The sequence below is a fragment of the Ptychodera flava genome, chromosome 16 (assembly GCF_041260155.1).
Source record: "Ptychodera flava strain L36383 chromosome 16, AS_Pfla_20210202, whole genome shotgun sequence".
Taxonomy (NCBI): domain Eukaryota; kingdom Metazoa; phylum Hemichordata; class Enteropneusta; family Ptychoderidae; genus Ptychodera; species Ptychodera flava.
In genome coordinates, this window is record NC_091943.1 from 17171480 (window position 1) to 17196919 (window position 25440).

Here is a 25440-nt window from a genome sequence, read left to right on the forward strand (position 1 = left end):
GACCACCAATTGAGCCTGCTGACCCAGTGGAATTATTTAAATTGAATAATGGGTTTAGTTTTGTGATGTTGGCTGTGGGTAAGGAAATGTACTTTGTCAATAGGAATAAATCAGCGTACATGATATTGGACTTTAGGGACTATATCCCGTATTGTGCAGTCCTAAGTCAAACGGGGATGTCATGAACTTGTACATTGGCAACAAAATAAATGTTTGTACGTACTACCTGAACCTGTGAATTTAAAAGCCAATTATTTATATACGACATAAAAAATTGTGCCAAAGTCAATTTTTGTCTAAACCCAGCCAAATGTTTTTAAGATCGAGAAAAATTTTTCAAATTTTTCCCAAAATTTCGATCAAAAATTGTAGCCTATGAAAATTGATATCAATTTGGTTCAAAATTATCAAGAAATTACATAAAAATTTATAAAAAATCGGTGAAATTTTGCACTAAAAGTTTAGTGGGGAAGTTTACGCCACTCAGAGGGTTAAAGAAACATTTCTAACACAGGTATAAATTATAATTTCTGTGATTTCAATAGTTAATTAGTGAACAGCTTTAGTGTTGTCTAACATGAAATGGATCAAATGATAGTAAAATAATACTGTGTTTTATATTTCTTCAACATTCTGTACATTTAAAAACTTTTTGTAAAAGAATTCCTTCATTGCTGCATATTATAGGGATTGTCCATGTATAAAAATGACTGCACTAAAAGGCACAAATGCAGGATGTGCCTCGATCAGATATTTGGCCACTCAAACTTTTACAATATCCTTTTGAAGTCCCACTTGTAGGGGTTCATTTTGAAGCTGATTGAGTAAATAAAGTTTTCATTGCTCTAGTTTTGTGAAAATTGGGAATTTATTTTATCCCCAGAGATAACAAAGGGATAGCAGCATGAATTTCAAATATCGGTAAATATTGGGGAATTTATTTCTCTAGTACCAAAATTTGCTTCGGGGACCCCTATTTTTATTCTCAATTTTAAAAGAGAGTGGTTGAAAGTTTACTTAAGGTATTAAGTTTGAGCAAAAGTTTGTTGTTCATTTTTGAGGCATGCACTTCTTTTATATTCATTAAGTCCATCATCTATGATTTTGTTCATCGGTTAACTAAAAAGACAAGAAGGAACAATATGAGCACTATACAAAACACAGAAAGACAGGGAAAGCTACAGTTTATTTAATCTGTATTAACCCTTTCACCACCATGGGTTTGGCCCAAACCCATTGTTATCAATGACGATCATGGACCTGTTTACCAGGGAACTTAAGGTTAGTTCTTGAACCCGGACCTTCTGGTGACCTATGACATCAGACAGAGATTTTAATCTGAGTGTTATTGGTTAATAAGACAATAAATGTAAACTTAACATTCTATTCCCAATAATTTCGATTCCTTTACTGCATGTTCCCTTTAACTTTATTTGATCTGGTGCCAACCAGGAAAGTTTTCAAATTCTTCATACTTTCAGATCAGGTGCTTGTTAATTTGACTATGCTCCCACTGTTGTATTGATTATTAACTTTTTCTAATATTTTAAACATAAAAACCCTGGAATTTTTGTTTTTTTGTTGAAGGAGGAGTAAGATAGAGAGAAGCTTCATTCACACCAAGATATTTGAAATGTAAGCCCTCTTTGGTTTGAGCAAAATAAAACAACTGTTGTAGACAACTCGGTTAATCATACAGCGTGTACAGTAGCTGGGCTTTGTGTCAATTCAGAAAGTCATGAGCAGTATATTAAGTGATTTGCCAAGAACATGTAATTTTCCAGATTGATGTCTAGCGGTCACCCAAGGTCGCAAATCATGGTTGGTGATTATCCCGTGGTCCTAAAATAGAGCTGCATACCTATCAAAGTGAACAAACAGCGATCGTCTTGATGTGATTTAAGAAATCCAATACCAGACTCTGTCATTTGAACAGAGTACCTGAATTACAAAATGAAGTCTGTTTGTAAAGAAAAGGATCTGATTTGTATGACTGTGAGGTGTCAAGACATGAAATTGCCAGTCAACACGAGATAGGGAAGACATTCATCAATGGGGTGGCGCACAGAACAGTTTAATGATGTGACTGGAATATAGAAAAAACAGTCTCTCTGAGAGAGAGAGAGAGAGAGAGAGAGAGAGAGAGAGAGAGCCTCAGTTCTGTACAGGTTAAGGAGAGATCCTACTCAAAGTATAGGGGCTTGGACAGACATTCAGCTTTCATGAAAGCATGAAAAACTTACTGTTACGATCTCTCCCATCTGTCCTCCCTCTTTTCTTTCCCTCCCTCCCTCGTCTCCCTCCCTCGTCTCCCTTTCTCTCTGTCTCTTCAAAAATGAAATGGAATGATTCCATATCATATGGAATGATATATTGATTTTATTTCATCAGGTTTTTAATAATTTTCACGCAAAACAAAAATAGGATAACAGCTATTTTAGATTACAAAGTAAGATTAATGATAATTTGAATAAGTTTTCAGATCACGAAATTTTGCCATCTGAATCCCGTTTCTGAACTCTTATGTGTAGTAAGTGGCACATTTCATTTTCTTAATCTGTTAGAAAACTGAAGATCTTGACATTTCAATCTTCTACTCAGAATCCCTGATTTCAAGTAGAGTGACCACTTTGTACCAGTCTATCAGATTTCTTAAGAGAATAATTTGTATGTCAAGGTATGGGTGTTTGTGAATGAAAGGATTATTGCCCCTAGTCATGTCATTTATCAATAACTGATAAAGCATACATATCATGCTGGGACGTGAAAGTGTAACGGGTTTCGATTGATTCAGTATTTAATTTTTGGTACAAATCATTTCATCGTGTACTGTCACACACTGAGCGTGACTGGACGTTTTGTCTCAGAAAGGCATCCATCAGAGAAATTTATAGTCATCAAGATAACCAGGTAACTGTGACATATTCGATAATTGAGATGCAGTCAGTGCAAAACATTCTGAAAGTTTCTAGAAAGTCAGTCGACAATGTGTGTTGACAATGTGTGTTTTTATACACCCCCATAGTTAACTCCTCACAATGCAAAATGCAGGTTCTGAACAAAAAAGGCTGCAATCAGACAATGGAAAAAAAAACGTTTTTGTATTGATTTTCTTGAAAAAAGTACACAGGCAGTGAGTGAAGTTTTTGTATCTTTTCAGTGAATTGGTCAGTACATTTCTCCAATAAAGTTACTTACATCAAATGCAAGTTTAGTGTAATATATCATGTGATAGCACAAACACTAGAAACTTGAAGTGATAAATTCCAACAATGTAAAAAAAAAAACATTTTTGCAATTCTAGTGCATTTAATATAATTTGGCAATATTCTGACATTGCAAATGAAGTTGAACAACAAAAAAAGATTTTTAAAGTCACAGAAATTGTGAATTTAACAATTTTTTGCATTAATCAGTTGTGACTTAATTATCACACGATAAGATTGACCAACTTTACCTAGTCATGTATGTATATATGTATGTATGTATGTATGTATGTATGTATGGATGGATTGATGGATGTATGTATGTATGGCTGTATGTATGGATGGATGATACTGTGGATGTATGTATGGATGTACGTATGGATGTATGTATGTATGTATGTATGTACATGTATGCTTGCTATTATGTATACCAAAACGTGAATATGCTAATTAATGCATTTTCTAATATACCAGACTTAAAACATTTTCGTAAATCCCGTCCAAGTAGTGGAGGGGCTTATACACAAACAGGAGGATATACTCAGACTTGTACACTAAGGGGAATTGATGAACCAATGGTGAATAAAATTAAATATCAAGCAAAATCATCAATACCTAGTTGCAATTTTTTGAGGGTGAGACTAAATTCTCCTGTTCTTGAAATCTCTGCCCTTTCAAATAATCTAAATGATTGTAGCATGCGCGGAAAAGCTAACTCAATAGAATAATGGATTGTAGCATTTACACAGCAATGAAGCAATTTTGCCGTGTCTGTAAAACCAATTTCTGTGTAATGGTGCCCGCCCTGATATTCCCAATGGCCTTCGGGCCAGCACGAATGATGTAAAGTTGGTCTAAATGATTTCCTAGTCGGTGAAACCATATCCATATAGTCTTCAGAGGCATGTTATTGGATCAGGATCCCTGTTTTCTGTTGATATCCAGTTACTACAAATCTGTTATTGTAATTCTGTAAAATGTTTCTACGTTTCTTTCTACGTTTAAATTGAATAAATTCCATGATTTGATAGATTTAATGCCAACAGCCAAAGCAAGCTGTACACAAAAAATTACTGTGACTTCATCCAGTTGTTTCCAGAACTTTTTATGGCGTTATGTATGCTCGTGCCTTTTGTACTTTCACATTGCATCAACTGCAGGGCGGATATGCTCTATTGATGCTATACAGATGAAAAAGCCACGTGAAAAAAACATGAAAAGGGAAAAAGAAAATTAATGGGTCTTCTTTTTTTGTAAAAAAAAATAGGATTTACACCTTCGCAGACATTACAAAAATTACTTGTCCTTACTGTGCTCTGTTTACAAATACACTGGAGGCAGGCTTGTATGACAGAATGTGTTACTTTCACGTTTGAACACAGTCGGTATACCTTCTGAAAAGTTTTTCAGAGAATCATTTATTGCTTGAGTCAGACTGCTCACGTAAAAATTACAATGTTTTTATAAGTTTCTTTTTCACTCTGTTTTCATTCATTATGGGGTTTTTTGGATATTTGTTTTTATTTAATTGTTTGTTTGATTGTGGTATCATTTTTAAATCAGAGACCCACTGAAAAAAACACATCAGGAAGAGCACAGTAAGATATTTTATAACCAGATATGAACTGAAAATGCTCACGTGTTTGCAACTTCATTGAAAGTGTTATGATCAACATCATGAACAATATTCACCACAGATTAATTCCAAAGGTAATTAACTATATGAATATGTAATTAGCTGAAATAAAAATACTATATTTCTCTGACTGCTGTCATTATATCACCACATTATAAAGCAAGTGTAATTGCCTTTTGTCAGGTCCTTCAAGCTATATATGCCAAACTGTGAAAGCTCATTAGATATGCAAATTATAAATTAGCTGATATGAAAATGCAAAATTATACCTTTCACTTATACATGTACAATATAATTGTCAAATCAATATACATAGCAAGTTTCATACCGGTATACTTTTCTTAAAGCCCTTTCAGTCTTACATCTCTAATTTGGAAATTTAGTTAAATATGCAAATTAGTAACGTTCTGATGTAAAAATGCTAAACAACTTAAATTAATATATTATCATTTTTCTTCAATGTACATATAAGGTTTCATCGACTTAGGTGAAGTCAATCAAGATATATCCCTAATTAGAAAAGTTCGTTAAATATGCAAATTAATAATAAGATGTCATACAAAATCAAAACTGACTGTTGGCATAGCATTTACAATATACATGGCAAGTTTCGTCAACTTCGGTCAAGTCAATCCAGACATACATCCTTAATTAGGAAAATTGAAATATGCAAATTAGTAATTAACGAAGATTAAGATACTAAATGACTTCAAAAATGTTCTATCATAGTATCTTCAATGTACACTAGTACTGCACGTTTTGTCAACTTTGATTGAGCCAGTCCAGATGTATATCTCTAATAAGGAAAGTTCATTGAATATGCAAATTAGTAATTTGATGTTCTAAAAAATCTAAACTGACTTTCAAGTCACCAAAGTTTCTTCAATTTTGGAGAGCAAGTTTTTGTCAATTTTGATCAAGTCAGTCTATATACATATCCCTAATTAAGGAAAGTTCATCAAATATGCAAATTAACAATTTACTTCCATGTCACAACTTTATGTCTTCCATGATGGATAAGTGATCAACATTTGTAGCGAATTTCATCCAATTCTGTGCAGCCATTCTCACTGTACTGTATGTCTGTCTTTTCTAAAATCATTAATTATGCAAATGAGCATGAAATATGCAAGCCACATTAACCAAAATGTAATCAGTTCTTGCCATTAGCATATGGTACCTGTCAAGCGAATCTGACGTAAATCTGTTAAGGTTCGTGAGATATCATGTAAATATGCAGACAGACAGATGGACAGACAGACAGACATCAATACGACATTAGCCCGTGTGTGAACACGTGAGCTAAAAATGACTGAATTATAAAAAGTGCCAGTGCTGTAGAAAGAGAGAATACATACTAGGTCAATTACTCAAAAATTATATCAAATAGATTGAATTATAAAATGGTAATTTCAGAAATTAGATCAAAAATTTCTTTTTACTATTTATACAGCCCAGAGATAAAAAAAAACCAAGTGAAAAGACTGTCAATTCCTTGAATAGTCTGATGGTATTGTCACAGTTACTCTACCCATGGTATCATGTACATATAACAAAATATACTTCAAATTAAACATTTGCATAGATTTAATTCATTGTTAATGTAACAACATTTCATGAATCACAGTCAGTAATTTATGCCTTTGAGTTGAGAAATTTTAGAAAAAAAATTGCTCTGAAAGTCTGTCATTTTTCTTTTACATTACAGGACCATGAATCGGCTGGCTGCCAAGGGTACAAAGCTTGAAAATTACGACTATCACAATAAAGAGATCGCAAATGAGATTTACAAGGCATTGAATGAAACAGACTTCTTTGGAGTCTCAGTAAGTATTCACTGATATTTTTACAAAAGAATACAATTTTCAAATTTCTCTGTTCACTTCTTAAAGGCAGAGTGTACCACACAGACATATTTTTTTAAGTCTCAAAATCTGATGATATTTTCAGTGTCTCTACCATTTTTGGACCTGATTTGAAGTCTGTGAAAGTTTTCAGTCTTGTTTTTTGTTGAAATTGAAAATTTATTTCTTTTTATCCTGCAATAAACAGAGTAAATGGCAGCCATTTTGAATTCAAATACCAACTTATTTGGGCTAATTTGCAGCATCTCGGAAACTGTTATCCAACTGGTTGGCTAAATCTTACCATTATAATTGAATAATACACAGGGACTCCCTAAGTTGCTGTGAATAGTGACAGTCAACCAATCAAGTATAACCTTCCGAGCATGTTTCACATCAGCAGAGAAATTTGAGGCAGTGAATGGTAGCAATTTCAAATTTCAAATACCCAGAAATTTGAGGCAGTGAATGGCAGCCATTTTGAATTTCAAATACCAAGAAATTAAAGGTAATAAGTGGCAGCCATTTTGAATTTCAAATACCAAGAAATTTGACGTAGTGATAGAATGGCAGCCATTTTGAATTTCAAATGCCAAGGAATTTGAAGCAGTGAATGGCAGCAACTTTGAATTTCAAATATCAAGAAATCTGATGTAGTTTGCTTCTCTGTTCACGATTGAGTCGTGGACTGTTGAGAGGAATAGTTACGAAGTTCAATGAGCAAATTTAAATTACGTGCAAGAGTTTAAAATTTTTCATTTCTTAGCCACTCTTGACCTTAAAACAACCGTTAGCATGTTTATTACACCCACGCACAATATGCAAGACATTACATTGGCAAGTGTTGGTGTTGAAATTTTCTGAGCGCAATGTCCATAAAATTTAAATGTGTAAGAAAAATAACCTGCCATAAAATCCAAGAATGTGACAGGGGACTTTCTCTCCATTTCAGCACAATGTCTGTAATTATCAGTAGTTTTCACATCATCAGCTTCCGCAATCTTGGAAATTCCAGATGTTGCTGTGATTAGAATCAGTCCTTCCCATTCCGACATTACTGCACTCAATTCCACAAATGTCAAAAGATGCTATCTGGAAGCGAAAAAGACTTTTGGCCGTCCTCGTATCAGATGTTGCAGATTTCAGTAGATTTGAGTAAATGGAAAGTTGGATTGTGCCTGGGACGGTCGTAAAAATTCCATCAAAATATTGCTTGCTTCCAAGAATACGAGATTGTTTTGTCATCTCTTGATAAAGTTGTTTTACTTTTCTACAGCTTTATGAGTCCAGCGAAATGCATCTCTTGTGTTAATTTTGTGAACAATTTCTGATTACCATTTCTCACATGTATTCAATGTCGATGATATAATGACCTTGATTTTTTCATTTCCCTATGGTTGCCATCCCCCTACTTATACGCATCTTACTCCAGTCTATCCATTAAAACAATAGGTTTTAGATCACAGCATTTTACGAGTGTCATTAGCGAACTTGATATGTACATGTATAGGTGCCGTATACATACACGTCATTCTTGATTTTGTGCTGTTACACGCACCACAAGTTAATTGTCAACCTCCTGTTGAGTATAACTTATTTCAATATTATTCTGCAATTGAATGTTTAAATGAGTAAGTATGCAGTATATAGAACTCTCACAAAGGAATGAAGAAGTAGAAAGGACATCTACAAACAGAATTCATACTCAATTCAGCATTTTGTCATTGAATAGTACAAGACCTTCAAACATTGGCAATGAACGCATAAAGTACATTTTAACAACAAAGTAATTTTTTGAGTTGCAACTTAAATATATGTGTGCTAATCGCCTGAATGTAATCGACCAAATCTATCACCAAGGATTGAAATAGCCTTTGGCATTTTAAAGTAGGATATGGCTTAATAATGGGAATCCAAAACATCTCTCCAAAGATTTGGTGATATTGTTTGGTAATACTAAGTAAAATGCAGAAAGATACAGCTAATGGGGCTTTAACTCCATGACTAGACAGACCAGTGAACCTTAATGTAAATATTACTGGCATTTGCTCTGTATGATTCACATTATTAGCACTACCAATGAAATTACAACACCACATACATATTGCTGAAGTACTCCTGAAAATGTCCCCCGCCATAATTTACAGTAAAGATTCATGTGGGTCCATCACTGCTAGAAATGTCTGGTGTCATTAGTTTATCAGCAACCACACCTAGTGTGACAAGAAGATATAATGCAATAATCATGAATTTTGTATGGAGATATCCCAATATGTGAAAATATAAGGCAGAGTGGTGTGGTCTCTTATTTATACTCGTTAAGTGGCGATATACGATGTGTTTTTTTTTATTTCCATTGTTGACAGGGTCCCGTTGCATTCTCGGCCACTGGTGACAGATTGGCTTGGACGCAGATTGAGCAAATGACAAGTAAGTGCATACTTTTCATAAAATCCATTAGGTTGAAATATGACAGGTACCATATTGTAAAAAGTTGAATGCCATAACTTGTCTTGTCTCATTCCTGTCCAAGTAACTTTGTGGTCATCTTGCGACGATGTTCAAAACAAATTCAAACCCGGTTAAAACCCCAGTTTCAGGATACATTTGGAATTGTCGCCAATATGTGATTATATAATTCTAGGCAACTCTGAATCCAAATTTAACCTGTGTCTGCCTCCAGAATTCAAACTATATAATTTGCATTTTACAACATAAACCTGTCAAATTATATTTTATGTAAAGTCTTCTTTCCATTGACTCCAGGGGTAAAACAAAATTGTGAATTTTAATCCACTACATCAAAGTGCTTGATGAAAAATAGACAATTTCGTGATTCGATCTGTTTCCTTTTTTACGGGCATGATCAATTTCTGTAAAACATGGTATTAAAAAATACGTTCTATTTTATACCAGCCATTCCAGAAACTGAAATCTGGTGATTCGTAATTTATGGACATGGACAATCCCTACATAAGAACTGGCTGGGTGTCATTGCAAAATGATCGTATTAAAATGTCAAAAAGACATTGCATAGTAAAGCTTGGTGACACATCAAATAACAACTGGCAAAGAGTTGAGGAAAGTATCCTATTAAAACTTAATTTGGTAATATACAATATGGCATAGGTTTGTCTGACTGTGGGTTTTATATCCTGTATCACCTCGGGAAGGTGTCTTTGCTCGAGGCGAGGTCAGTTTCGGCAGGATTAAAGAAGTTCAAGCCCTGATGTAGTTACATTCCTTATAGACAGTTTTATCACTGCAATGTTTGAGGCATAATATATAATTCTGATGACAGCTACAGGGTTTCAATGACAAGGAATTCACACTGGACACGTAAAGTCCGTCATTATGGCACGATAAGAAGGGCTGACTGACTTTACATGACGTTTCTTGATTCTTGCAAGCGTCATCAAATTTATACGTAGAATTAATACTTTAACAGTAAATGTACACATTGCAAGGTCATGGCAGTAAACATTGCTGCTGGGCATAATAAGGTTGTGTACTTCAAAATATTCTTTTGCTATCTTGCGATAAAGGAGTTATGAGTTGGAATGCCATTTCCAATTTTTTATTCCCCATGAGTCTTTTTTTTAAATTTTTGACACTTCTATCAACCATCCACAGCGGGTAAATATAATCATTATCGAAAATTTTATTCCATAGAAGCCACGGAATGTGTTACATCAACAGGCGGCAAATGTGAGCTAGGCCAGGTTGTATGTGTCGCTTTCTCATGAGAAAGTTTCTCTTGAGATTTGTTTCCATGTTGCCGGATATGGATGAAAATTGAGTTTGTGAGAAAGATCTTTAAAATGTTCTTGTTGCTTACAGTATTGTATCTACAAACAGGATATAATTCTGATTTAAGGTAGTATGCGCCTTGAAATTGGAAAACTTAACCTTTTGCTCAAACTTTCCTAAATGAAACTTTCAACCATTCTCTTACCAAATCATCAATAAAAATCAGGGGTGATCGTGCAACGTTTGGCACTAGGTAATCCAATTACCCAACATTTTGCGATATTTGAAATTCAAAATGGCCGCCATTCCTGTGTTAGCTCTATGGAGTAAAATTCAATTTTGGATTTTTGAAAAACTAAGACGGTGAAACTTTTTCTTCCTGCAAGAGCTTGAAAATGAGCCGCCACAAGTGGTATATCAGAAAAGAATTGTAGAAATTTTAGATTCCGAATAAATGTTCCCAAGGTGCATTCTACCTTAAGTAGAGTCAAAATTGGGTGGCAAAACAATCAGGCATATTGATACAAAGTGTGTAAGTGGTGATAATAACTACAATGACGATGATCATGATATGGTGGTGATGATGATGATGATGATGATGATGATGATCGATGCAAATGGAAGATAACAATAATTGATTTCATCATTCCAGCTAATGTGGATAAAAAGGCATAGAAATGATCGCAATCAAAAGTCAAGTCATTGTCATTACTTATTTGTTGACCATTGCAACATCTAAAAAAATGCACAACATCGTGTTCAACATTGACATCAACATTACAAATGAAACCCTGTCCACTCTCTCTTCTGGCGTCTCTTTACAGACGGAACCTATCACAAAGTGGGGTTTTATGACAGTAGAAATGATAATCTAACTTGGATCAAAGCAGTCAAATGGCTTGGTAAGTGGACAGGACGTAATCATCTTTCAAGTAGACGGCGAGATTACTCGCATCGGTGAACCAGCTAATCTGTGTCAAGCTTGCCTCCAGGGAATCGGATATTCCGGTCAAACAATTAGAGGAGTTAAGATTCCGTCGGTACCGGTATCATTTCAGTAGTTCTGTTATCGAATCCAGTGGATCAGATGGTGAATGATGATGTTTCCATTGGGAGCAAGTCTCATATGTGTACCATTCTATGTGGAATGAATGTTTAAAAAAAAAATTTACATTCTTGCAGAAATAATTGTTTGTCTGCATCCGCATCCAGACAATCAAATGTTGAAGGCAAAGTGAAAGTCTCAAAGAACTACAGCCGATTTGTTTGTCTGCACAGATCAAGATTTGTTTGTCTGCACAGATCAAGTTCAATGTCAAAGCTGTAGGCAATAATGCAGATATGAGAGAAGCAAGAGACCAGATTCTTTATCACACATCAGAAAAATGCCTTTTACTCAACAAAATGTTTACATGTTAATATATCCACTTGCTTCGATCTTAAATACGTAAAGCTAAATGCAGAAATGAAATGAAAATATCTGAACAAAGAGGTTTGAGTCTCATGTTTTATTTTTCATATAAACATATAGGAAAATATTAGTTTTTATAATGTCAGGGTGACACCTTTATTCTCTCAAAGGGAAGAAAGACGCAAATTTTCAAACTTCAAAATAACCTTTTCAGGTTAAAGTCATCACCATGATGCTCTCAAATTTCTCTGATCAAAATATCCTTTGGATGCAGTGAAAATACGTGTTCACAGCAAGATTTGCATGAATTCATCCAAGCCATCGATTACAATGGAAGTTCCTCCTGCTGATATCTGTAAGCAAATTCCAGTCAAATGATGGCACAGTTCTGGCTTGCTTTAATCACAAACTAATAGTCTGTACATTATACATATTTTTCCCTCAAGAATCTGTGTTTCTTTTTTCATCTGAAAGATTTGGAACCCACAAGATATGCGAGTGTCAGACATTTTTAATCCTCAGGGAAATATTTACGAAAGATTTTGCCTTATTTTGTAGAGAGTGAGTACAGAAGGAAATTGAAAAAGGTCATGATCATGGTAAAAAAAACATTGTCCCATTTCTTCACATTAAATACACCTAAAGTAGAAACTCTTTCTTCTCTGATCTCTTCTTTAGTAAGCAAGGTACAAACTGTCGTGACTGATATTTTTTTAATTCATGTTCGTAGGTGACGGACCTCCGGCTGATCAGACGCAAGAAATTCACCAAATCAGTGTGATATCCATGAATCTGTATGCTGCCATGTGTACATTAGCTTTTCTAGGCATTGTCGCCGCTATTGCGTCTCTTACTTTCAATATTTGGTTCCGAAAAACGAGGTACGTGTTCGGTTTTATGGGATGTGCGAGACGGTCTTTCTAATACCGAGGTACGCAACAGGCTAATGGGAAAAATTCCAGACAACTCTTTTTCTACCAGATATATCTTTGGATTTTATCCAGTCTATCACGCAGTGACTTTATGGTTCATGCTGAGTCTCCAGAACATCAGAGTGTAATCTTTCATAAATCTTACGTCAGCTGACAGACAATTTTTCACTTGAGAAGCAATCACTTTTGTCCGTGTTGTGCTCACAATGCTGGGCTCTGTCTGCAAGTAAAAATGGGAATGAATACCAAAGCTCCCTGCCAGGCAAACCATTACTTTATTGAGTCCCCTGACCCAACATACATAGACGATCTATGTCCAAGACATTTTGAGAGTAACGTCGATTTTTCCAGGGCAAGACTTGCGCAAGTCGACAGCTATGCTTGTTTCCATGGCGACGGGGCACCTTGCTCGCTCTCAAGCACATGTTGACATTTCTCCGTTTTGGGATTTCCACTTAACTCAGGTGTCGATATTTTCTCTTCACAGTGTTATAATGTATGTTGTCAAAGTTTCGATTCAAAGTTCTGTAAGGAAAAGCCCGTATCGTTTTCATGGGAGGGCTTTGTCGTGTGCAATTTTATACCAGTACTCCTGTGATTCAATTCAGGAAGCTGTCTGTTCACAATTGGCTTTTATCAGAACTCTTTAGGTTGAGCTATCATATGTTGGTGATATGCTAGAAGGCACAACTGAAGAGGGACAAGAGAAACTTTTTTCATAGCCTTACTGTCAATGTTTGTTTTCCGTTTGCTTTGTTGCAGATACATACAACTTTCTCACCCAAGTCTTAATAATATTATCATCATTGGCTGTATAGTCTGTCTGAGCTGCGTGTTCCTATTAGGGCTAGATGGAAAATTTCTAAACCCTGAAGTTTATCCTATCGTATGTCAGGTAAGACACAGACCAGTTTTTATTGGGTGATTATGGCTTTGCTATAATCATTGTTAACATCTGGATGGACATGCGGGGAGAAGGGTTTAGACCTGCTAAGTATGGGTCACCATGCGCCACTACTTCTACTGCTTGCCGGATGCACTGGAGACGTAACCTTATCTACCAACCGCCTTCAAATTTACCGTTATCTAAACAACTTGCGTCACCCTTGCCACGTCATTATCCATGCGCATATCAGTATGATCAAAGCCACAGATCGTCCATTTCAACTTCTGCCACGCTCAAGTTCACACCACAAAATTCCCACCCACCCTCCACTAGAAAAAAAAAAAAAAAAAAAGCCTCGCTGCAGGCTAGCAGCTCACAATAAAAGATACTGTATGTCTCTATATCGCTAACTTTACATAATAAAGTTCCAGGGGGGTACTGTCATGGGTCTGCTGCGGGCGACTGGTAGCACGTTGCCTGATGCACGGTACCGATAACCCGGTACCGCCATCCAGGCCGCTATGACGCCTCGTTGCCCCCGCCATGGCAGTACGTGCATAACCCCGGATTTTGGCCAAACACTTGTCTCCGTGTTGTTCCTTTGTGTCAAATAGGTACACACATCTCTTATACTTTTATAGTTCCTGACCGAGTAATTCATAAAATTAATACCTATTTCTGGTAAAATTTAGGGATTTCTTGTTTGTGAAAGAAGTTAGGAAAAGAATTGGAGTCATTAAATCAATGCGTAAGTGCGTTTTCTGGACAACCTGTTGATCAAAATCACAGTTACGAGTATTCAAATTTAACAGGGAGACAGACAGACAAACTTGGCATGAAATAGGACTGTCATAAAAACCCATACAGAGATTAAAATTAGAGTTTTAGCCTACAGTATGTCTCCTTAGAACTCAGATATACAGAAATTAAAGGGGGGTTTTAGACATTACCTAATTTTTCAGTTACACTAAAACCATATGTTATGCCACATGATTATTGACTTCCCTTGACATGATATTTGACCTATCATCATAACTATATATCAACCTAGCATTAGAGCTTGATATTGACCTAGCATTATAACAAGATTTATATTGAAAGAGCATCATGACTTTATATTGACCTATGCATCAGGACTTTATATTGACGTAGTATCAGGACTTCTATTGACCTAGTTTCTTGACTTAATATTAACTTCAAGTAGACTTTATATCGACCTACAGGTACATGTAGTATCAGGACTTATATTGACCTTAGAGTAGCAGGACTTCATATTGACCTAGCATCAGGACTTTATATTAATTGATCTACATGTAGTATCAGGACTTGATATTTACCCATGCACCATCAAAACTTCATATTTGCCCAACATCAGGACTTTCATATTGACCTAGCTTTAGAGCTGTCACACTTTCATTGGTTCCAAATTGGTAAATCACCTAAATCCATTCTTTGACATACTGTCAGTGCTTGCCAGAAAGCAGGCTGATAACATAAGCAGTTCAATGTACGCAGTGTTTGGTTGGAATAATTAGCTCTAATATCTCGTTCAGGAGATTTTCTCTGCCAACAGACAAGAGCTTAGAGTCAAAATAATAGTGCCAAAGTCATTAAGTGTCAAGACTCACTGCAGCCATGGTAACTGTACCATATCAGCCTTGTTTCTATGGCAACTGTTTCATTTTTAAAATCAAACACAACTGGGTTAACACCATGTTGACAAAAAGATTAATTAATTTATCATAATTTTCAAACTATACAGCCACCCCCTTCAAGCTATTACGGTATTCCCTGTCAAATGCTGAACAAGAAGCCGCTATTGTACATGCATGGATATATTTTCTAATCATGTACTTGTAATAGTTTATTCTCAAACCCAGGTCAGACAGGAAATTTAACCTTTTAAGAAAATTGATTCTGTGTGTTTCCTGTGACAATGCTGTCCAGTTACTTACTATGACACTTAAAGATTTTTCAATCGGAAGTTGCAAAGATTTCTTTGTGAACAGACGATAAAAATTGTGATCTCAAAAGAATATTGGTAATAGAAAATGGTATAAGAAATTACAGAAAGTTAAAAAATTTATAGAAATAAAATTCAGTGCTTAACCAAAAAGAAGATCTGCAATATATTGTGTTTGAGGCTAGTTATGCAAAATGTGATTGAAATGTGTATATGTATTTCTATATATTATTATAGCAAACATAAAATATCCAAAAAACAAATTTGTCAAGTACACAACAAAATGGTCCAATTTAATCTTTTAGTAAATTTATGGCAACCAATGGATAATCAAGAATTGCGAGAAAGTAAGACCAGTAGTGCTTTAAGGTTGTATGCGCCTCAAAAGTATAAGACTTAAACTTTTGCTCAAAGTTTCCTAAATGAAACTTTCAACCATTCTTACAAAATCAACAATAAAAACAAGGGGTCACCATGCAAAGTTTGGAACTAGTGATACAAATTACTCAACATTTGCGATATTTGAAATTCAAAATGGCCGCCACCCCTGTGTTAACTCTATGGAGTAAAAATAAAATTTAGGATTTTCAAAAATCTAAGAGAGTGAAAGTGTTTTTTCTCCAAGAGCTTTAATATGAGCCCCCACAAGTGGTAGATCAGAAAAGAATTGTAGAAATTTGAGAGTCTGAATATCTGTCCCCGAGGTACTTTCTACCTTAAGACGACCCAGGCTGTCTTGTTGCACGTGTGAATTCAAAAGGTTCCGGCAAAAGCTCTCTGTTGTCAGAGATATAACTTCAGGCTTTACAACAAATTTTGTTTTCAAAATGTCATCTCCGGAACAGTACCCTCGGGATGAATACACAAGCAAAGATTTGAGTCGAGAGGAGATTGCACTAAAAAATGATGACCTTCAAACAACCTTTCTCTCCCACCTGCCTCCACCAAAATGAAAATTTACATCATATTTGTCACAGCCATCTGTATTTGTCACCTCATCCTGTTTTCTTGAATAAGCTCTGTGAAGAATGAAAATCAAACGTAACACAGCGGAAGATCAGAATTTGGGATTGTTCATGATGCAGTGTGGGGGAAAAGGGACACAAGTTGTTCAAATGTTTTTCTGAGAAAACAGTCTGGTACCCCAGATACCGTTAGGCTGGGGATACATCCGAGACTCATAGTTTTTACTTGCTGACATTTAAAAAATGATTTTAATTGCATGCAGATTTTTTTGGCCCAATATCAGTCATTAAATTGAGAATTTAAATGGTTTGATCTCAGGGCAAAACAAAATTCAGGATGTGACTCGTGTCAAATCTTTTTATTGAAACAGATGTGCTTGTGTTCAAGCTTTAAGCGGAAGGAGGTGTAATAAATAAAACTGACAGATACTTTTTTGCAAACAGCTCAAATGAAAACATTTCTTTTATCTGTGATATTTGTGGCAGATGTTGTAGGTCTGGTTTTCAGGGCATTTCAGACTTTGTTATGCCTTCATGAGGCCACATGTCAGGAGTCGCAAAATGTATACATGTTCATGTAGCTGCACTATATAGTTTGTGCATGATATCTAAATTTGCTGTCAGCTAATTCCGTCTTAAGTATTGACTTCCTTCATAAACCGTATATCATCGGAACGGAGCGATAACATTTTTTTCCTGTATGGGCATCAATCACACTCATATTCAGATGACGCACAAGCTGTGAAAGCTCTGGAGTTGTTTCAAAAAAGTACTTTTCTAATTGCAGAGGTTAGACATCCATCTGCCTACCATAGATGACACTTTCGCACGTCAAGAATAATATATAATCTGACAAAAATGTGTAATGCAAATTTCAATTTAAAAGCAGCGTCAGCGCGTAATGTTTGTCTTGCACAGGGTTTTGGCAGTTTTTCAGAATGTGCCAAAAGGTTGATGGTCATAATCCGTCAAACTGGTGACAGTTTAAAACGACTCGCATTTTTGTCGTACAAAGTGGAGGTGAAAATATAAATGGACTGCAGCCGCGGAAATGAGTTTCCTGCGAAGCCTCTGGTGTATTCAGATTATCTGAAATGTTCGACACTTTGCAATCATTAAAAGGAGATGTGTCATCAAAATGGAGAACGTCAATGTTATCGCGAATTGCTCAGCTTTCAAAAAGCTCTTTGATGTGTCACTGTACAAAAGCAATCATTTTTAGCCTGCAGTCCAACAGTGTACATATTCCCATTGTTAGATCCCATTGGATGTAATCCCGGAATTCAATACACTCTCCCTGCCCTATCATCAGCATATTAAGTTTCCAGAGTGTACGCCTGCTTAAGCTTATTCTTTGCTTTCAGAGAAGCCTATACCAGAGTGCAATATTCTTAATAAGAGATTTCACACTTCCAATCCCAGAATGCAGTTGCTCCTAACCTTTTGAGTGCCAAAGTCAATTTTTGTCACCTTTATAAAATATATCCTTGTCAATTTTTTTGATATTTTTGCTAAAATTTAGATAAAAAAGTGTAGCTAATGAAATGCAACATACATTTGGTCAAAAATTATCAAAAAAATTTCAGAAAAATTCTTCAAATTTGGTAAAATGTTGCACTAAAATTTTGATGGGAAAAATTACAGTTCTTAAAGGGTTAATGTTTGACTCTTTGGTTTTTTCCATGAGTACACTGTATGCAATATTCATGCAACTTCAGAATGCAACACTGAAGTGATTGTTGGTGGAACACAGTATGATACAAAATACACTGATATCATGAACTCTATCTGCAGTCACACGTAGTATTTGTTCGGTTTCCCTAAAGAACTAAGTATACAGTGCCATTATAACTGGTGCTAAAAGCTTAAAGGTGTACAGTCACCTGTAATCTAAATATGCCCATATATGGTCAAAGGGGCGTTCCTTGGTATTCAAAATGCCCATGTGAGGGCGCTGTTTTTAAAAAGTGGCCACCCGCTTAAAATCTGTGATTGGTTAGATTTTCTCTTTCCATGGTAACTGTGGCAAAATTGGAACAGGTGACAGTATATCTTTAAGTACAATTAACTAGATACTGTATAACTACTAGACAGTCATGAAATAGTATCCTTCACACATCAAAGACACTCGTGTTGTATATGCTCGTCAAAATTCTTCGAAAAAATCTAACTTGAAGAAAGATTAGTGTAAAAAATCTTTGAAATTTCTTTATTCTTGCTTGGCAAATGATAATTTTCTTTTGCAGAATTTTTAAGAAACTTTTATTTCTGGCAGGTGTGTAAAAAGAAGGGTATTTGGCCTATACGTGACTATTTAGTAACAAAAGCTATGGTTTCAAGTTGAGTTACCTTAGACAATCCGCTCCAAATGAAAAATAATTCTTCATAACTTCAAAGAAATGTAATACTGCAACTTTGAACATTTGTTGCACAAATGAAGAATTTTGAAACTGAAAAAAAGGACAAAATCAAAATATTTACCAATGTGGTAAAATTTCAGGAATACATACAGTGTAGCTATATGTGTAATCGGAGTGATCATCGACAAATCAAGCATGACTTTTCTTGGACAAACTGAATGGCGTTTGAGATAAAAATTGAAACAAGAAATCAAATGTGTGTTTTCTTTTTTGGCTTTCAGTTGAATGCCTGGGTTCTTTGTATCGGCTTTAGTCTAGCATATGGGGCTATGTTCAGTAAAGTTTGGAGAGTCCACCGGCTTAGCACCAAAGAAAAAGCGAACGAGGCAGAAGATAAAAAAAGACACAGAAAAAGAGAAGAGAGGAAAAAGACAAGAAAGGTAAGAAATGAAAATTGTGGTATTTTCAGGGAGGGTGCAAATCATGATAATGTTCGAAAGTCATCATTACTGAACGGTCGTGGCTTGTCTACGAGACTGCAAACCCAGGTACCGGGGGAAGTACAGCAAGATTGTGATCAATGCGTCCTTTGTTATATCACAAGGCTATTTGCATTCAAAGTTGCTCTCAACAGGCTATTCCATTTCCCTGTGACATGTGGAAAGAGCAAACTTTGGCTCAATAATTGATTGTGTGTGTGTGTTTTGAACTGACAGCATGTGATATGTACACTGTTGGTAGCTGTGAATGTAACTTTTACTGTATTTTCCCGTAACATGTAATACCAGTGTACTGTGAAGTGTGTTGCAATCCACGTCAAAAGCCATCAGCCTCCAATTAGGTCTTTTCTTCGTTGCATTCTAAGGACCGAGATCACTCCTTGTATATTTTCTCCTGCGATTTACTTTTTTCTGTCCTCCGTTTCTTAATTACACTGGCAATATGCAGCTCTGCTTTCACTTGGCTTGCAGGCAAGGCAGCTGCCAATGCAAAATTCATGTACTTCCATTTCCATATAATACATGGGAATAGGTCATTATCATGTTTGCATATTGTCCTCACAAGCAGGGCAGTGACAGAGTCAGCTCTCTGATCGATGGGGCTGTTATTAACAGAAGATTTTTCCACTCCTATATATTGACTGCTATTCGATGACCTCTCCAAAAAAAATATCAAATTTATTTGATATTTGCTTACCAAAAATCTTGGTGTCAGCTGCAGCTTTAGGCCACCAGATGTAAATTTCTACTTCCAAATTATTTCAAATATATGGCTAACAAACTTGAAATTTAAAATTGGTCATTGAGGAAAACCCACTCCCTAACAGGATGTGTTGACAGTATAATGCACATGACGTAGCTACCAACAGTGAACAGTGTATGAGTAACAACTTGTGCAGTAGAAGACTTAAAGCCCCATCAGCTGTATCTATTTGCATTTCTTTCGACGAGATAGATTATAATCAACTGTAATTTTATGCCAAAATGCTTACTAGAGTGTGAATGCGTACAATTTCAAACATTGGTGACGAATCCACGACTGAGATTCATTTGCAACTCAAATATGGCCGCCTTAAATACAGGCGAAAGCACATGAATTTAATCGACCAAATCCATTGCCCAGGATTGACACACTGACATCCGCTAAGACAATATGGCTCAGTAATGGAAACCCAAAACATCTCTCCGAAGACTGGATGGTAATCTTTTGGTAAGCTGAATGCTAAAGGTACAGCAGTGGGGCTTTAATTTTCAAGGTTGCGGTCTCTGTGATCTGCCTGAGGTTTAGAGTTAAAGATTTTTTCCACGTCTGTCCGAGGTACAGTGTGTTTTCTGTATCTGTCTGTGGTATTCCTGTGCACTACTCAAAGCATGCGTAGAAATCACCGGGACTTTGGATCAGCATGACAATGTCTAAGTGTTATTAATAAATATTGGTGTCACTCATTGGTCCTCTCGGAAACTTGAAGTCAGTAATTAATCCGTAGTAAGGCATGCCTGGTAGTTCTATCAAATTTGCAGCTTCCAATTTCTGTGTTATATATGTAGATGTACACTAAGCCTATCACCATCATCAGAAGCAGTATTTTTTTCCCTTTTTTTTTATTGGCTATAAGTTAATGCTGGTGAATGTTAGATAGTGATCGTAAAATGCTGTCAATTGAGAGGCAGCTGCCTTGCTGCAGGGGCTTCACGCGATCCGTTGGTTCCAATGAACCAGTTTGAGTGATGTTGAAACTTTGCCATAATGTTACCCACTCCATTATTGTTGGGCCACACTAGCATTTTAAGGGGGCACTGCACCCAACACGGCAAAAATCACTTTCTTGCAAATATTCATTCAATTTTGATTAATTTGTTAACCCATGATTTAAAATATTGGTTGGGTTCACCTTTTAGCTTGTCAAGCAGTCGTAAGTTGCGTGATAAAAAAGTATTAAGTTATGCAAATGTATGCAAATCACCTGATTTCCTGGCTTCATTTTCCTCTCAATTTCAAAATTTCCAAAGAATTTAATTCCACTCTGGCTGGGTCAAATTTTCTGAAATTTTCACATGTTTTTTGAATGCTATATAAACAAATGACTATTTTGTTTGGCAATAAAGTTCTTACATTTTGAATAAGAGGCATTTTAATTTTGCTTAACATGATTTTAATCACTTTTTTGAGTGTCTGTCTTTCAACCCTTGCCATTTTAGAATGAGGATAGATAGTGCAAAATAAATAGTTGTTATTTTGTACATATACTCTTCTTTCAAGTGAAATATTACATTTCAGAAAAATAGCCTCAAGTTTTTGACTTTAATTAATTTTATCATTAATACTAATATTGAGGTTTTTTACCCCAAATATACACCCACTTCATCCTTTGAGTAAACTACTGCTACCATACTAAACTTTAGAGTCTCTGCTTTTTGAAAATATATTGTTGAAGGGGTTTCCTTATCATCTTTGATGAGAAATATTGCTTCGAAAAACCTCTATTGGCAACATGCAGCTCCATCTTTACCGGTAATTCAAAATTAAGATTACTCCTGAAGTAAATGTCAAACAAATATCCATAATTTTGTTTTGCAAATTGAATCAGTTAACTTCTTACGTATATTTTTATCCTACACTGAGGCAAATGCCAACAAGATCTGTCTGTTTATTAGCACCATACGAGTATACGCAACCTGGCACATTTTGTAAAACCATGAACAGAATTAGAATTTGCATACAGGACATTGTTTTATCTTAATTTAAACACGTTTACCCTTTCTTGTGTAACATTCCTGTTTTAACATATATCAAACAGTTAAGGGGTCAGTAGCTATCAACCTTTGATGATTTTTTTCACGATTTGTATTTTGTAAGTCAGTTGAAAGTTCTTGTTCTATTCCTCAGGACATGTCAAAGCAATATGGCCCACTGTTTACAGTGTCTGTATAACTGTACGTGTAAATGCACTGTTACTGTTTACATTTGCATTCTAGTCCGGACTTGAATTCACTTGTCAACAATAACGATGCAGTCATTGTATAGGCCAGCTAAGCTGACAAGCTGAATACTGTGTATTTCAACATGCTTGCTGAGAATTTAGATTTCATGGACAAACTCATATTTCTTAACAGAAAAATAACATACACCGATATATTTCAGCAATGAAACACTGAATCAGCAGTGTGATAAAGCTTATGTTCAAACCCCCCATTTCCCCATGAACAGGTCCACAACCAACATAGATAACAATGGGTTAGGGCCAAACCATTATGGTGAAAGGGTATATATATATATATATATATATATATATATATATATATATATATATATATATATATATATATATATATATATATATATATATATATATATATATATATATATATATATATATATATATATATATATGCAGGGGAATTTCTGCTATACTTGAGCTAGGTCACTGCACTCTGTGAGTTCACTGGAAGAGAAAGGTCTCGTTAATCGAAACAGCAATGAGACAGTCTTGGGTGAAAAGCGCGCAGAAGACATCCAATCATATTAAAGGTACCTAGAATTGATCGGAATTCATTTGGCCAAAGGAAAATAGGGGAAAATAAAACGTAACAACTATGTACAAAAGCGGTCGTGCTGTTATGTGATTGTAGAGCACAATGTATCGGCCCAGTAGAACGTGATTACGCCGGCTTTTTACAGACAAATCTACTGATAATAATCTTAGTGTACAGTGATCACGGTCTTCTGGAGATCAGTGAAAAAGCGGCTCACTGATGCAATTTTCTCCTTATTAAATTTGCAAGGGAGATGGTCCGGTCGGTGCATGGTCAACGAGGTATAAATTCCTATAAGATCAGACGGTGTGCCAGTATTCCCTGAATTTAATAAAATCCCAATGTTATATAGATTTAACAAGGGACGTTTGGAGCGCAGATCGAGTCAATTTTGAGCTGGAAATAAAACGTCAATTTACCGGTGGACATTTTTAGCTGTGCGGGATTAATCTGACTTGGAATAGCTTGGAGCCACAGATAATCAGGAATGCATACGTGGAACACGCACGGCATGATCAAGCAATGTAACCTGGTGTCCTTGGTTACTCATCTCAAGAAAAGAAGACAATGAAGTAATGTTTCGTAGAACAGAAAGTTGAGGAAATATTATCAAAAGTAAAACATATTGTCCTTTTGATTCTGTACATTGAATTCCAGTGCTGAGGGCATGATAATATATGACAGCACTGGAATTATGTCATCACGGCCTATGGCTCTGATTTAGTCCATTTCGAGAGACATCATTCAATCGGACAGCCGTGCATCACTCTTTTAATGGGAAAGTTCAGTGAACCAAGGGTTCATGTCCTATTAGTCCACGCAATCAGCAAATCTCGGCCAAAATGGAGAGGTTAGATGGCAAACGCTACTGTACATGCACATCTATCATTTCTCATATATGTTGATTTCTAAAGAGCAAATTTGATAATGTTGACTGTAGAGCATGACTGTGAGCCCTGAATTTGGTTATAATGTAAATTACAGATATAAAATGTCATGTCTTGGACATTGTCAACAGAAATTCAATGTTGGTTCTAGCACTCATCTATACCTCTAAAGTATACAATGTATCAACCTCACACATGTATAGTTGTAAAATTACATGTACCGTAGTAGACATTAGAATGAGCCCACCACCATCTGGATCTGCTCCCTGAATGCTGATAAAGATACAGGAATGTCTGAAGAACACTATGGACCTTATACTGAACAATTTTACATATTATGCAATCCTGGGGGGGGGGGGGTAGTTACTTTTCACAAAGCTTATGAAGGCCTGTCCAGAAGTACAGCTTGAATCTTACTTTTTCACAAGTTTTCTTTGGGGGAGTTGAGGGGGAAGTCCAGAGGAGGGACACCAGCCCATCAGTTTGTCATCGGCGTCACCTCTCAGAGAGCACATATTAGCTATAGTTCCTGCATTAACTTGCTCAGTATACATTGAAGGACAGTAGTTTTGACAGCCGGAGAAAAACTTGAGCTACTACTACCCGAGGCAGTGTTCCGCATGTGTCTAGGTACATGTAGTCTCATTAACTTTGTATGATTCTGGTAAAAGGGGGTTACAAGAGGTATGCTAAATGATTGGGACAGATCCAAAGAAGAAAAGCTGTAGCCTAGAAAGTCCATGTCGTTGAAATTCCACCCACACTCTCTGTCAGTTCAGAGTTTTCAGGACAGTTTTTCACAGAAATTCACCCCTCACTACAGAAAAAAACCTGAAAGTGTGGGCATCATGATGCAAATGAAATTCCAACAATTTATCCACCATGTGCATACTGCTTGTATTGTTAGACAATATACAAGCTCAGATCTGCAAAGAAATATTGTGAAAAATATACATGCGTGATATTGCATTCGCTTGAGTGTAATTTGTGCCATCTCACGGTATACAAACAGATCATTGATTTTACCGACTGTGGTAACGCTGATGACAGTTGTCACGGAAACCAGTATGTTCAGGTCCTTTCATAATAAATGTCCTCAGATATTTTCCAGCCATTTTAATTGCCATGGAAAGAAAATTCAGTGTCATGAATGCAAAATAGGTATCTAAAGCTCATCTCAACCATTTATGGAATGGGTGATCATGTACTATTCTAGGCTCGGTACAGATGTGGCAAAGTTTCAAAACAGCGCCCTCACTGTTCATGGATCCAGATTTTCTGTTGCATGGTTGTAAATTTCAGTTGTTTACTTTCAGTGTGAAAGTGTTGCGAGCTGCTTGTGTAAATGCACAAAAGTAACCCTTTGTCAGGTAGAGTGATTATTTTTGTTATTATCACCTTTTATAATTAATAGTTGGAAAATTCTGTCACACTTGCACGATCTACCATTTGAATTGTCAAGGCATTGTATTGAGGTGTATATGTGATGTGTTGACACAAGTAATGGTGTATTTAAACAAGTCTGCCCAGTATCCATTCTCTGTTGATCCACATCAGAAAGACCCT

The 25440-nt window shown here is 35.9% G+C and overlaps 1 protein-coding gene across 2 annotated transcripts in view; it reads left to right on the forward strand.

The window, feature by feature from the left end:
* Positions 1-25440, forward strand: part of LOC139114159 (gamma-aminobutyric acid type B receptor subunit 1-like) — a 220276-nt gene that overhangs the window by 180122 nt on the left and 14714 nt on the right. The window contains exons 7-13 of one of the 2 annotated variants that reach the window (XM_070675721.1): positions 6551-6668; positions 9053-9116; positions 11261-11338; positions 12578-12728; positions 13542-13674; positions 19235-19393; positions 25191-25244. In XM_070675721.1, coding sequence (XP_070531822.1) covers positions 6551-6668; positions 9053-9116; positions 11261-11338; positions 12578-12728; positions 13542-13674; positions 19235-19393; positions 25191-25244 — 757 coding nt within the window. The remainder of the gene's footprint in view (positions 1-6550; positions 6669-9052; positions 9117-11260; positions 11339-12577; positions 12729-13541; positions 13675-19234; positions 19394-25190; positions 25245-25440) is intronic. The other variant, XM_070675722.1, reaches the window with a different exon arrangement.